This window comes from Mya arenaria, chromosome 14 (assembly GCF_026914265.1).
Source record: "Mya arenaria isolate MELC-2E11 chromosome 14, ASM2691426v1".
Taxonomy (NCBI): Eukaryota; Metazoa; Mollusca; class Bivalvia; order Myida; family Myidae; genus Mya; species Mya arenaria.
Genome location: NC_069135.1, coordinates 6,889,038 through 6,904,243, shown reverse-complemented (window position 1 = coordinate 6,904,243; position 15,206 = coordinate 6,889,038). Strand labels below are relative to the sequence as shown.

At 33.4% G+C, this 15,206-nt stretch overlaps 2 protein-coding genes across 5 annotated transcripts in view; both read left to right on the top strand.

Moving 5' to 3' along the window:
• LOC128218463 (isocitrate dehydrogenase [NAD] subunit gamma, mitochondrial-like) overlaps positions 1-5,717 on the top strand; it is a 43,165-nt gene extending 37,448 nt beyond the window's left edge. The window contains exons 9-14 of one of the 2 annotated variants that reach the window (XM_052926136.1): positions 1,305-1,451; positions 1,822-1,916; positions 2,461-2,521; positions 2,779-2,867; positions 3,424-3,449; positions 5,078-5,717. In XM_052926136.1, coding sequence (XP_052782096.1) covers positions 1,305-1,451; positions 1,822-1,916; positions 2,461-2,521; positions 2,779-2,867; position 3,424 — 393 coding nt within the window. In that variant the 3' untranslated portion in view covers positions 3,425-3,449; positions 5,078-5,717. The remainder of the gene's footprint in view (positions 1-1,304; positions 1,452-1,821; positions 1,917-2,460; positions 2,522-2,778; positions 2,868-3,423; positions 3,450-5,077) is intronic. The other variant, XM_052926135.1, reaches the window with a different exon arrangement.
• Positions 5,718-6,736: 1,019 nt separating this feature from the next.
• The window catches only part of LOC128217145 (ras association domain-containing protein 1-like), a 47,010-nt gene continuing 38,540 nt past the window's right edge, over positions 6,737-15,206 (top strand). Inside the window, exons 1-3 of one of the 3 annotated variants that reach the window (XM_052924070.1) lie at positions 6,737-6,797; positions 11,523-11,936; positions 12,600-12,684. In XM_052924070.1, the coding sequence (XP_052780030.1) occupies positions 11,661-11,936; positions 12,600-12,684 (361 nt within the window). In that variant the 5' untranslated portion in view covers positions 6,737-6,797; positions 11,523-11,660. Of the gene's footprint in view, positions 6,798-6,979; positions 7,144-11,522; positions 11,937-12,599; positions 12,685-15,206 lie in introns of those variants that run through there. The other 2 variants (XM_052924072.1, XM_052924071.1) reach the window with 2 other exon arrangements.

Here is a 15,206-nt window from a genome sequence, read left to right as displayed (position 1 = left end):
CTTGTTTGTTAAAGATATGTCGCTTTTTCTTGGGTTATATTTTGAAAATTGGGAAATTCAGAGGCTCATTTGTGGAACAATAAGGGTCCGTCGCATGTACCGAATACGACCAGGAAGGGTAACAATATTACGTTAGTGAATAATAATTAGGTTATTAAAGGTTCATTTTGGTGTTCGAATATTCGATCGAAATAATTACCGAATATTTGAATATAACTTTTGCCATTCGTTTGCATCCCTAGTACAAACCCTTGTACAACCTTAATGAACTCTTTCTTCTGTCCTTCTTTCTTCTTGCACCCAATCTTCAATTTGGTTCACCCATATGGACAAATATGGACTGAAATTTTAATTTTCCATGTGGCAATTTTAATTGTTCCGTGTTCAAGTAAGTGGGTTCTAGTAAGATATAATTTTGTCAAACTAAGTAGCTATTTCTTCAAGAAATATCAATAAAAAAAGTGGCTAAACGAAACACAAATCAAATTTTGTTTAGCAACTTGGGTACTTATCATAAGATTACTCCTGTGTACTCAATTATCTGTATTATAAGTATAAATTTATTATACCCCCACAAACGAAGTTTAAGGGGGTTGAGGGGGTATATAGGAGTGAGCTTGTCGGTCGGTCTGTCTGTCTGTCGGTCTGTCTGTCGGTTTTCATGGTTTTCGGACGATAACTCATGAAAGGCTAGACAGATTTGAAAATTTTTTGGTACACAGGTGTAACATCAGAAGATACAGGTCAAGTTCGATATTGGGGCTGGTGGGGCCAAGGTCAAGGTCACTGTTACTAAAAATAGAAAAACGGTTTCCGGACGATAACTCATGAAAGGCTTGACAGATTTGAACAATTTTTGGTACACAGGTGTAACACCAGAAGATACAGGTCAAGTTCGATATTGGGGCTGGTGGGGCCAAAGTCAAGGTCACTGTTACTATAAATAGAAAAACGGTTAAACCTTGGAGTTATGGCCTCTTTTCAAAGGAATGGTTTGCCATTCCTGTGTCCTGGCGGCATTTGGGGGTATTCGTCACTCCTGTGACAGCTCTAGTTTGAATAGTTATAATTTGAATGCCTAGCATGATTCTTTTATACTTAATTTGGTATCACTATGTATTACTGAATACATCTTTTTTTTCATAACTGCCCCCATGTAATATTTGTAATTTGTAAAATAACTCATTTACCATGTATCATGCTATGAGTGAAGAAACGGTGTTTGAGTGGAGTTTAAGGTGCTTAAAATTATTTTACTATGTAACTTTGTTACTATTTTACAAAAAAAATGAAACTGTTTCCAGATGGTCTCCCGTCCCCAGCAGTTTGATGTATTATTGATGCCCAATCTCTATGGCAACATTCTTAGTAACATTGCAACTGGACTGGTAGGAGGGTCAGGTGTCGTTCCTGGAGTCAACATCGGCAGAGATTATGCTGTATTTGAAATGGTGAGTTTGGTCTTACTATTAAATGAGTATAGTTATTCATTCATTTTTTAAATGGAGAGTTTGCGTTTATAAATAGATATTCATATTTGTCTAAAATACATTTGATACCCCAAAGAATAAATCACATGGCCTTTCAGTTTGAAATGAACTTTTTTTAGCATGTAATCAAAATTTCCAAAAGTTACTAGTTGACAGACTTTGAAGATAGTTCAAATTCCAAATTCTAATACACATTCCAGGTATGTAATGCATGCCTTACACATACATTCTCAATGGATATGAAATAAATTTGAACAGGAAATTAAATTTAAAAACATTGTGTTAATTTCATCAGAATGAAATACAAGATAGTCTTTATCTCCTCTGCCAGGGTACTCGTAACACTGGAGAGACGCTGAAAGGGAAAAACATTGCCAACCCTACAGGAATCCTGCTGGCTGGGTGTGACATGTTGGACTACCTTGGGTACTGAATAAAATGTATTAAATATGTCATCATCCTAAAGTTAAAGGCTGCTTAAAGTATGTCTTCTTTGGAAGCAAACTTTACCTGTAACTGAAGAACCATTCACATGAAATTGGGTTATTCAAGTTATACACAGGCCCCAGTTTCTCAAAATATTTAAAGCGTAAAAAGTGTCATGTATCATTTAGCCAAATTACTTGCCTAAACTTGATTTTATTAACCAAAACACAGTTTATCATTAATTTCATTTAAAGAATTTCTATCATAAGTCTTAACACTTTAATAGAAAAAAACCCATATTTATAGCTTTCCAAAACAAAAATAATGAGCTTAGCTTTGTCCATTGGTAAGGGCCGTAAGATTGTTCAAGAAATTGGTGCCTGATGTGTAGTTTTCATGACTGTGTAGTAGGCCCATAAAGGGTAAATAATTGTTGAGTTTGGCCCCTGGGCAACTGGGAAAAACAGACGAGTCATGGCTTCTGCTCAAAATACTCTTGGTCTGGCAGGCATGTCTAACATAAATCTTTATTTCCTTACCTCAGGCACTACAGGCATGCGACCTTGATCAGAGAATCTGTTCTTGCAGTTTTGAATGAGAAGCAGGTGAGATAAAAGTACAAAAATCAAAAGTATACAGCTAACATTTTCATGTTTGTCAAAAAATTAATTTGACTTCAGTTGGATATCTTTTGCTTAAGACGAAACACGTTATCTTTTAGACTAAAAAAATAAGGTTTAAACCACTTTTGCTAAATGCATCTTTTTAAAATCAATTGTCGCAAACAAAAATGTATATCATTTATACAGCTATTCTTTGAGCTATGAAACGCTTTGTCAGTTTGAACTATTATACTTCACAGATTCACACCCCAGACCTGGGTGGACAGGCAACGACTTCGGACGTCGTGCAGGCAGTTATTGAGGAGCTCAGACCTCGCACTGACACATGGTGGGTTACTCCGGTGATTGGTTAGGGGAGATAACTCTCTGATATTTCGTTAGGGGAGATTACTCTCTGGTGTTCGGTTAGGGGAGATTACTCTTGTACTGTTCAAATATTTCCAGTTGTTTAATATTCTTTTATTCTCAAGCAGTTTTAGTCTTGCACCTTTTGATATGTTCGGTAAAATAGTTTTCACCTGAGCAGACAGAAAATGGTCTTCATGTATCATATTTTTAGATTGTTATCCTCCACAAGGCAAAAATGTTGAATGTTGTAAAATAATTAATCTTCTAAGCTGATAAGAACAAATATAATGTTTATACTTGAAAAAAATAAAATAAAAAAATACAATTGAAACTATTAAAATATATTCAGGACCTGTATATATTTTAATAGTTTCAATTGTATATTTTTGATTTTATTTTTTTTCAAGTATAAACATTATACATGTATTTGTTCTTATTTGTTGAATTTCAGGTTATATACTAACAATAACTTAGCGTTCTATATGTTATATGTGACCATGGAAAACAAAATAGTCTTTATTTAACTACTATTTCAGAAACAATAGAAATTCACTTCCAAATGGTATTTTTGAATTGTTTATCATGTTGCATTGTACAAATAGTATATTTTTTCGAGTTTTGCAGTAATTGCATTTGGAAAGAGGCTTGGACTTGCTGCTCTACATGTTAAAGTGTGTCAATGATGCATCAGTCTAACAGATTGATTTTGCATTGTGAATATGTCTCTTAACTGGTTTTATCACTCATATATAAGGTTATATATTCTTGTTTTGTTTAGTCGGCACTTAAAGGCGGGGCCTTGATATCTCTAGAGTTCATAAGTGTTACACGCTTTAATAGCTTATTTCATTTAACAAAATTTCTTAATATACTGTCATTCTGCTAAATAAATTAATTTCCTGTTCTCAAAGAGAAAATTCATGTAATATAGGGATGATGTTTTCAAAGAGGTGGTTTTGTCATCATACAAAACCTTTATATGTTGGCAAGTTGATGGCTGTTAATGATATAAACTTGGAGCAAGGTTTACAGTCTCTTTATGCCAGTATACACATGAAGTAAATCCTATGACTTTAGCCAAAATATTTGTCACATATACCCATTGACTGACAGAAAAATATGAGCACGGGCATTTGCTTGTAATGCTTTTGTTATATTTTTTTTACTTTGATCTGGTCTTAGTATAATCAAGAAATGTGTGTAATAAAGTGCATGTTTTGATGATTTCAAGGTCACAATAAAGTAAGTATGTATTACCAATGTGACAAAAATATCTTTCTTTTACATGTTATGTTAACTGCTGAAGCAAAAGTTAAAAAAACAATTGGCAAAATTATAAATGGGTAAAATTAATGTCAAGTCTTAAAAACATATGTCGTTTTAATTTAGTGCCTTCATATACTTTTGCTATATTTTTCTTAATAACGGATACTATAAAAGTCTAATAAAAGAATATCAAATGAAATATGATATTGCCTACAATTTCTCTGTATTTGTGTAATTGAATGACTTGGACAACAAAATCATCATCAACATTTGTTTGAAACCACATACTGGCACATTGTATAACAGATTTTAAAACTAAATTATTTTTTTGTTTTCTATTGTATTATTTTTATAGAAATTGCATCTATTATTAGGTATTGAATAAATATGTTTTAAGTTGAGATTTAGTCACATTGGTAATCAGAATTTAGAGTAGCCCCTACCCACATTAACTGACTGCAATCTGTTGGTCCTGTTTACCCCTAGCTTAAAATATATATACATGTAGCAATGACAACGTTAAATCTGCTAGCACTTGCTGTGTAATGTGAACCAACAACTTCTTGGCATTTTTCTCTGTCTGTAGAAGTCGCTAGAAACAGAGTTTTACAGTACCTGCACTCTTGTATATATGGATTAGGATGATAGGGTCAAATAGCCCTACAGTGGAAACCAGTTGTAAATTTAGCTTTTTTTTAACAAGCCTCATAACTGTAGTTCAATGAACATTAATGATATTTCAATATCATTGTCTATGATATAACTACTGGTAGAATACAGTAGTTAAATTCTTCTAAAAAATTTGCACAAATGTTTCACTCTGTTTTATAATGTTGTTTATTAGTTTACTATAATTTATGTTATTAGCAATTGCAAGTAATACTTATATGTATTATAATGGTTTCTCTTTGATTCTCATTACAGCCTAGCATAGAGAATGATTCCCCTAGCTGCGTTGTGCTACCTTGTGCAATTCACATCCTCGAAACCAGCATATTGACTGAAAGATGGAAACTTTGAACTTTATCTGTTTTAAACAATTTCTTATCTATTGAGTGAAGGATTTTGATTTTTAAAAGATCAATGGAAGTTGATTAATAAATCTATGTCATGTGTTAGAATTGCATCTGTGTAAGGCCACATGTTTTACTTAAATTATCTAAATTTAGACCCAAGTAATTCTGTCTGATTGTAAGGATTTTTTTTAAGAAATGTTATACTTGTAATCCTGACATAGATTCACTTAGCATGCATGTTTTCAAAGCTGAAAAAACACATTTATGAAAGAAGTTCTTCACTGAATTTGCTAGTACAGTATTTTAAAACATATCGGAACGTAATTATGTGTCTACTACTACATAAAAAATAGGTGGTAACATACCTTTAAATATTCCATTTTCATCTAAAATTTGAAGAAAAAATACTTGAGATTACCGTAGCATGTTTTATTCTGATCTTTCAGTGCTGATAGTTTAAGTTTATTTTTCAATTTTATAAATAGGATCTGTTATTTATTGTTTTACATGTTGTATTGATTTTATGTTCAATAAAACTTTTAAGAATATCTTTATTAATTATTTTTATGTCGTCTGTTGTCGAAGAAAACATTTGAGTAATTGTCATAGCTTTGGAATCATCATTGTTGGCCTTTTTCAAAAAACTTCAACCTTTGTCATAACTCTAAAACAGTTCAGTATATTAAAATGGAGCATAGTTCTGGCTTTAATAATGATTTAGTTATGCCTATTGTTCGACTTAAAATACAAGAACAGACGAGTATTGGTGTTTACCCCAAGATACTCTTGTTCACTTTGTTTTGAGCTCGCAGAATACAGATTTATAAGCTGATGCTTAAGAATGGATTCTCTTTATTTCCTGCAATTTATTTTTTTACAAACATCAACATTTGTTTTTCTTGCATAAATTTACCTTGTCCCGAATAGAACAATGTTAAGTGTTGTGCCCCAGTTAATTATGAAACAAATGGATGTTAGCTTTCCTACGTACTAAGCCAATTAAATCCAGTTCTCAAGTGGTATTCACTTTTTAAGTGGTCAGAAGTCCCATATCATACTGCTAAGAGACTATGGAGTTAGTCATGTAGATACCATTATTTACAGCAGTTATACCTTTAATCTGCCCCCCCCCCCCCCCCTCCCCCCAAACCATCCCCTACAGGTAAAGAACCTTTACTTTCCCATTCTGTGGGGAGAGGTACACAATTGAAGATGCTCTCTCTCTAACGTCAAACCATAGATCCCTGCCTGACATAACAATATTCATATGATAATAAATTATCGGTGTGGGCTAGCTCTTTAAGGTGATACTGGAGGCACATAATTTGAGTAGGATTTCAAACAATTGAGCTACATGCATGAAGTTATTAACTTATCCCATTCATGGATTTGTTAGAAATAACAATTTATTTAAACATGAAACATCAGATCAATATCATCCATGTGGACACAACAGTCATATAATCCATATGAGCTTGTCAGCTATAAAATATTTTACTTTCAAATGTATTTTCTTTTTGGTAATTTGTCACAATGCAGATTTTCGTTGGGTTAAAATCACTCTTCAATTGAAGGGCAATTTCGTTCAATGTTTTGATTTCGACGACGCTAATTAGCAAGGTTTTCAGGTATTTTTCACTTGTTTCTTGACTCTTTTTTGACTGACATGCAGTACAATTTAGTAGAACAATCCAATTATTCAAACATCACATTGATTATTAGTAAAAACGGCGCCACATCTTGTAATTAAACAGTGAGGAGTACTCAAGCGGAAGTGAATTTTCCTCAACAACGATGACTCATTTCTCCGCGTGTTCTTTGTTTTATTGGTCCAATTTTAGCAACTGTGCATGTACAGTATGTGTAAAACGTCATCTCTATTTGTACACATGGTGGGAATCCACATTGAACTGCAAAGTCAGTACTTCCGACAATTAATCCATTGTTGTCTTTATGCTATGAAGCCACTGAATGGTGAAATGTTTTTCTCTTCTGTATTGCTACACTATTATTGATCTTTTTTAATTATTGTCTAACTTGTTTTGAAAGATTTAACCTCCAAATCAAGAAGTTCATCCTAAATTTTATTCAAATTCTTCCTTAATCATAACATGTGATTTTGTGACCGTTGACACATCAAGCACACAGTGGCTTGATGACAAAGGCTCATTAAATAGTGTTCGACACTAACGGGGTCCTGGGATCCCGAGGACACCAATTTTTCGGGAGGGACACCTGAACCTTGAAGTCCGGTATTTCGTCGGGACACTTAAATTTTGACTGATAAAAGCTAAATATTATAAATAAATAGCGTTTCATTTATTTATTACCTAAATTTGGGTCCCCTAAATTTTTTAAAAGTGCATGTGAAAATGATATTATTATTAATACGTCGAACACACTAAAGCGAAAGTATGGCTGACTTTTTTTACTATAGTTACGTCATGAATCTATAAATAAACGGGTCATTTCACAGTGTGCATGCGGGTTAACGCTTCCGTTTTGTTGTTTACATAATCAACAAGGTCAGAGGTATCAGACTTTTATTATCGGTTTGATAATTATGTTGAATTATTTTGCTTATGTGTCAGAACCGCCCCGAAAAGAAGCCAACACTACTGACTTTGATGCTTTAATGATGCGACCTTCGAGTTGGTACAGTAATATTTACGGCACAAATACTGGAATCCTACTATTCAAAATTCTTTGTTGTAAATATCAAAACAAACAAAATACCTGGCTCATATATGCAGTGGCCCTTTTAACGTGTATATAACGGGCCACTGCATCTATAAGCCAGGTATTTTGTTTGTAGCTTACAAAGAAGTTATATAATTTTCAACGAGAATTGGTCTTTGTTTACGTTTTCGCCGGTCGAACATTCTTCACTTGTTTCATATTACAGTATAGGGTATTTTTTATTTTTTTTAAATCTCATTTTATGTTTATGGGAATGTATTATATTGATAATATACATGTTCAAGTATGTATAAAATATAATTTTGGCTAGATGAAATTATTTATTGTGACTTGAATGAGCCTTTGTCATCAAGCCACTGTGATCCAGCATGCAACTGGTAGCTACACTAATGAGTGATCATGGATACCTTGTATTATTTTGTCATTTCTTATGTATCCTTGTCTCGAGTTTGCCATTGTAAAAAAAAATGTCAAAAGACTTGACGGCCATTTAGGTGGACTAATACAACTGGTAGATACGTTAATTAAGTCTTGTGTATTTACTACTTTGTATTTGAACCTGAAGGGACTCGCTCATATTTGGTACCAAATTTGTTCCTGGTTATGCATCTGAAAAAATCTTTTAACAATTTTACTCTTTGATACTGAAATTGCAGAAAAAAATACACTTTAAAGTATAAAATAATATTTTTAGTTTTAGTGTGGCGAAAACCCACGCTGGTACAGTCAACGAAAAATTAGAAAACTGACAACAACATCACATGCCTTCAAGTACGCGCATACAGAAATAAGGATAATTTAGCCTTAAAGCATTTTGTTGAAATGAGTTATTAATGCTATTCAAAATCATGGACTTGGTGTTGTTTAAAGACAATATTTGAGCATATTACAACATTTGTTGAATGATTCCTACCATCAGTATCTTAGTTCTAAGACTCTGGTTTGCCGCACTTAATTTTGTCATTAATAACAATATATATGCATTTATCAAAACATAAGCAAGTCCCTTTAAACTTTAAATAATGAAAGAGTTCCTGTGTCTATGTTTGGTATTTACTAGTTCATTATGAGTCTTTTTGACATGGGTTCTTATTAAGATTTAGCAGCAATTCATTGTATTTTATTATGAGTGGAAATTGTCAATAGTCGTAGTGTTACAGCTAAACATATTTAGAAGCCTGATGCACCCAGTCTTTCCTCTGATAGAGACCAGCATGTTCATCCTTCTACATGTAAAGAATTGAGTGCTTATGATGATCAAATACTTACTTTGTTTTGTTTAATAACTGCTTGTTTTATGAGTGCATACAGAAATATAAAATGGCATTGAAGGAAGCTTTTAAGAATATTTAGAAGTCAAATATTAATTTCTGAATTTACGATGTAATATATATTAATAGTTCTTTATAGTCCAATGAATTCTTTTATCATCCTTCCACTTTTCTGCAGCTCCCTGCCCTTTTTACTGATATTCATATTTATAACAAATACAAAAAACCTGAATTTCGAGTAAAAAACCTTTTAAATACTTTTTAAATAATGTATTTATGGAAAATATCAATAACTGATAACAAGATTGTAACTGTGTATTTAATAGCTGAAAATGCACACATCTTAATTCTTTATTAAATGAGTGGTGGTTCGTAATAGATTAATGAAGATCAACGATTGTCTCATAAGGTAGAAATACTGTATTTTCTGCACCTCTCTTTCAAATTCAACACCTCTCTTTCAAATTCAACACCTTTCTTTCAAATTCAACACAGTATCGTTCATAAGAAGGATTGTTTTTTGATATTTATTCATCCTTTTTTCGGAAAATTTTAACAATTATAATTTTGGTAGTGCTTATTTTGGAGTAAGAGTGCATCTTTAATATCTGGCTAAAACCGTTCTAAATTATTGTAAGTACAGTTTGGCTACAGACCACTGGGTGAATTATATTTCTGAATACATGAATAAGGTGATATTCAGTTTCCTCATTATAATACTGAGTGAATTGGTGGCTACAGCCACTTTATAATGTATTTTAAGTAATTGATGAAGTGAGAAATTTCCAAAATTTATATGGAAATAAACTATAATGACACTGGGTATAGTCTTGTACCATTTATAACTGAAAGTGTTCGAATCTTTACTTTGTCTAATGGGATGGCAGTATTTTTCAAATATGCGTACATCAGCAGTACAATTTTTTTTATTTAAGTCAAATGAATAGGTAGATCTAAACAGTATAAGCAAGTAGACAAAGTATTATTTTGAAAACTAAGCTGATTAAATGTTTTTAAGTATGCATTTACCGATATAAATAGTTAAACAATTGTGTAGCATTTAACCATTTATTTGTTAAACATAAACTTATAACCTTTTCCCTTTCTTTTGATGAAAAAGCACTAATTCTTACGCTTCAAGTCATCCTTAGTGAGTTTCACTAATCAAAGGGCAATAATCAATTCTTTCAAAACCAGGTGGGAAGAAAACAAGAACAGAATCGTGGATACAAAAGAACATTATTTACTTTACTTACAACAAGTAAGATCATATCTGAGTCTGCATCATTGTGAGGGTAATTCACAATGACAATATGTCCAAATTGTCTGCTTACCGTTATTATTTAGTGAGTAAAAATCTTAATGAAGTTGATGAATCTGTGACTCAAAGTGAAAAGAAAACTTTGTATAACATTTCTGTTGAAGCTACCCAAATTTATAACATTGTTGTTGAAAATACCCAATTGTATAACATTTCTGTTAAAAATACCCAATTGTATAACATTTCTGTTGAAAATACCCAATTGAGTAACATTTTTTTGTTGAAAATACCCAATTATATAACATCTTTGTTGAAAATACTCAATTCATTATGGAAAATAACCCCTTCATCTAAGAAAGAGTGGATATGGAAACTTTTGATAGCTTATTTAATTTGCTGATACCCAATTAAAGTCAAAATTGGTGGGTATTTACCCAGTGGAACTCAAAAGTTATCCGGAGCTCTGGGGTCTTAAGGAATGAAGCTGAAGAGAAAAAGTTACTGAACAAACAAGGCTGTAGTCATGTATTCAAGGACATTTGAATGTTTGTCGTAAAAATAGTAGCCTATATGATAGAACATGCATCTGTATTATATGTTATCTTGGCTATGCTGATACTCAAATAGGTAAAGCAAATTTAATAGTTCTGTATTCAAATTGTAAAATATTTAAGAATGACTAAGACACTTGTTATTCTAGTACCTGGTATCTGAAATTTAATCTATAAAAGTACCTATTGACTTCCCGGATTATCATGAACAAATATTAAGAAGCTCAAATGTATACCGGGTACAGTTTATTTAGAACTAAAATTAAACAGATTTAACATGGAGTTCAATTTATATTCATCATACTTGATTTTAGAAAGACTCACAGAAGAATTTATCACTCAATTTTCATAATATGTCATGCTTTCATTCAAATCATTGAAATGTGTAATTCATACACATAAGTTATAAGTTATCTTTGCATGGTTTTGTACGTTAATGTTTTAACAAAGGGACATTTTATTTTGAATGGACTATAACAACATTATGTTTAATCAAAATATATTTATCTATTTATTTGAAAAAAATAATTACATTATATATGTATGAACTAACCCTGTCTGTACTTTCAGCTTGAACTGATGATGAAGAGGTAGCAGACAACAGCTCAACATATTTCGAACCCTGTGCAGCAGGTCTTCTATCCGAACATGATCATACACAGCTGATATCCAGAAGTCATTTCTGGATAACTCAACTTGCCACCCAGAATGGATCGGCCAAAGGCAAACCAACACTCCTCCCCGCTTCCCAGTAGCAGGTCTGAAGGAGATTTCTTTGACGCCATACGTAACGGTCTGAAGAACTACCGAAATGTTTTCGGACTCTTTCCGTTCATGGGTCGAGCCACTGAGGAGCCCAGTCCGTCTCGTGAGCAGATTGAGATGGCTCACTTTGAGAAAGAGGATGATGACGACGACGACGATTACGAGAAGTATGAACATGGTACCATTCTCCGTAGACCTGCCAAGGGACACGATTTCCAGGTATAAAACATGTTTTAATATATGAAAAGAAATAGAGCTTAAGTTTTGAGAGTTTCAAGTCTCTTGATTAAGCTCTTATCATGATTTAGATAAGACTAGCTGAAATAATTTTGAGTTATGCCTCTAGAATTATGAAGATGACAGGGCTCATTCTAGGGTGAAATGAAACAAATACACGGAGAAGTGCATCCACAAACCTCAATTCATATTCACATTCACCTTGATTGCATTTCCTACATTTAATGATTGTATTTTTATAATGTGCATTTATAATTGAATGTTTCTGACAATGAATAATATTAAAACTTGAACTGTGTCAGCTTCCATTTGGTATTCCTCAGTGTGACCAGCTCAACTTCTAATGTCCAAACTGTAACTTTGTCTTGCATTGACAGATTTTGAAATAAATTGCACAATGTATTTAAACATATAATAATTCATTTCTTTATCCACACATTTCATTGTTGTTGTTTCCCTTTTTTTAAATGACCTTTGAATCACACTTTGGGGACATTTGTGACCTAAAGTGACAGCTCTTGCTTTGAAAGGTATCTATAGCACATGTTTAAAAACATTGATATTTTGGATGTTAATGTTTCAAGTTCTATTTTGATATGAGGTTCTATTGATACATGTACCATCATCTACATTGTATTTGTCCAGGTCCACCAGCTGACTCATCCGACCTGGTGTGATGAATGTGGGGACTTTATCTGGGGGGCCTACAAACAGTGCCTTAAATGTAACAGTAAGTAAATGTAGATTAATATTCTGTATGTTCAACAGTTGTGAAAGATGTTATGACAACTAGTGTTTCTTCCAGGATTGATGGAAAGCATGTTATTTATTTTTTCTAAAAATGGCACCAACGGGTAACTGTTTACTTTTTCTTAATAAGGAACCCTCACAAACTGACATGTTGGCTACTACAAGCTCTGTGTGCTCACCAAATTTCCAAATAAACTGGCTCCCATTTTGGTTAAAAATGTTCATAACCAGGATTTTTAACCAGGTTTTCAACGGGCAGTCGTCAAACATTGGTTTCTGTTCAATTACTTTAGTTAGTATTGATAGATATTGATGAAACTTGGTGTGTAGGTAGCTTATGGGAAGATCTAGCTTGGGATTGCTTTTGAGTGGGGAGGGGCTAAGGTCAAGGTCACTATTACTTAAAATAGAAAAATGGTCAAGGTCACTGTTACTTAAAATAGAAAAATGGTTTCTGCCCAATAACTTTAGTTAGCATTGACAGATATTGATGAAACTTGGTGTGTAGGTAGCTTATGTGAAGAGCTAGCTTGGGATTGCTTTTGAGGGGGGTGGGGCTAAGGTCAAGGTCGCCTGTTACTAAAAATAGAAAAATGGTTTCTGCCCAATAACTTTAGTTAGGATTGATAGATATTGACGAAAGTTGGTGTGTAGGTAGCTTATGTGAAGAGCTAGCTTGGGATTGCTATTGAGGGGGGGGGGAGGGGCTAAGGTCAAGGTCACTATTACTTAAAATAGAAAAATGGTCAAGGTCACTGTTACTTAAAATAGAAAAATGGTTTCTGCCCAATAACTTTAGTTAGCATTGACAGATATTGATGAAACTTGGTGTGTAGGTAGCTTATGTGAAGAGCTAGCTTGGGATTGCTTTTGAGGGGGGTGGGGCTAAGGTCAAGGTCGCCTCTTACTAAAAATAGAAAAATGGTTTCTGCCCAATAACTTAAGTTAGGATTGATAGATATTGACGAAAGTTGGTGTGTAGGTATCTTATGTGAAGAGCTAGCTTGGGATTGCTATTGAGGGGGGGGGGAGGGGCTAAGGTCACGGTCACTGTTACTTAAAATAGAAAAATGGTTTCTGCCCAATAACTTTAGTTAGCATTGACCGATATTGATGAAACTTGGTGTGTAAGTTGCTTATTTGAGAGCTAGCTTGGGATTGCTTTTGAGTGGGGAGGGGCTAAGGTCAAGGTCACTATTACTTAAAATAGAAAAATGGTCAAGGTCACTGTTACTTAAAATAGAAAAATGGTTTCTGCCCAATAGCTTTAGTTAGCATTGACCGATATTGATGAAACTTGGTGTGTAGGTAGCTTATGTACAGAGCTAGCTTGGGATTGCTTTTGAGGGGGATGGGGCTATGGTCAAGGTCGCCTGTTACTAAAAATAGAAAAATGGTTTCTGCCCAATAACATAAGTTAGCATTGATAGATATTGATGAAACTTAGTGTGTAGGTAGCTTATGTGAAGAGCTAGCTTGGAATTTCTTTTGAGTGGGGAGGGGCTAAGGTCAAGGTCACTATTACTAAAAATAGAAAAATGGTTTCCACCAACAGTAATTTTCAGTTACGTCTCTTTTTGATAAAAGTAAAGATAAAGTCATACAACAAATTAATTGGCTATAATTTCTGATTGCCCATAACAAAAACCTGGTTCCGTCGCATTGCGCTTCTAGTCTTTCTTGTAGTTTGATAAAATTACCTTTACGCTTATAACTTCAACAGCATTAAACAACAGAATTTCAAAGAAAACTTCCTTCAATTTGAAATTATAAATAAAAATATAAGGGAATATTTTCATATTTATTCTTGCTGTGAGGTCCTTAAAGAGTAGGCAGTGTGGGGCATTTCCGGCAGTCAAAAGGGCACAACAGCTCAATGCTGTGGTCAATAGATCTGGAAGAAACACTAAAAATATTACCTTTCTGGATAATGCTAATAGGTTTGCATGATGCTGTCTTGTATTGTATTTAAACCACCATACCAGTCCTGAGTTTAGTAATAGTGCTTGAAGTGATTGTGCTGCGTTGCAACAGGGATACAAAACAAAACTGAAAGTAGCCATAACTGAACCCCGGCTGGAGAAAACCCAATTGTCTGACTGAATGACAATCACAAATGTGCGAGGATTGGAAATTGAACAGGGAATGACTAAGGGGGTAGTGGTTGTAGTGTCATTTTTGGACAATGAGCTGATGTGTTTGGTTACTTAGAATACAGTGAAATCATTAATGTTCGTGAGGCATTAATGTTCGTGGTTTTCGTGGATTGGGTGATCCACGAATTCAAGATCCCACGAAATATAGACCCTTTATTCATTTTTTCAATTGCCTTGTTACGTACATACTCTAGTATATTATTAACAGAGGTCGCAGTATACAGTGTTAAAACCTGTCTCATTGTATAACTTACGATCATTATTCGGTTAATATATTATAACTGCCTTTAACAAATAATGAACCAAATCAATTAAATGTGTTTTATGCAGCAAATGACAGTTATAA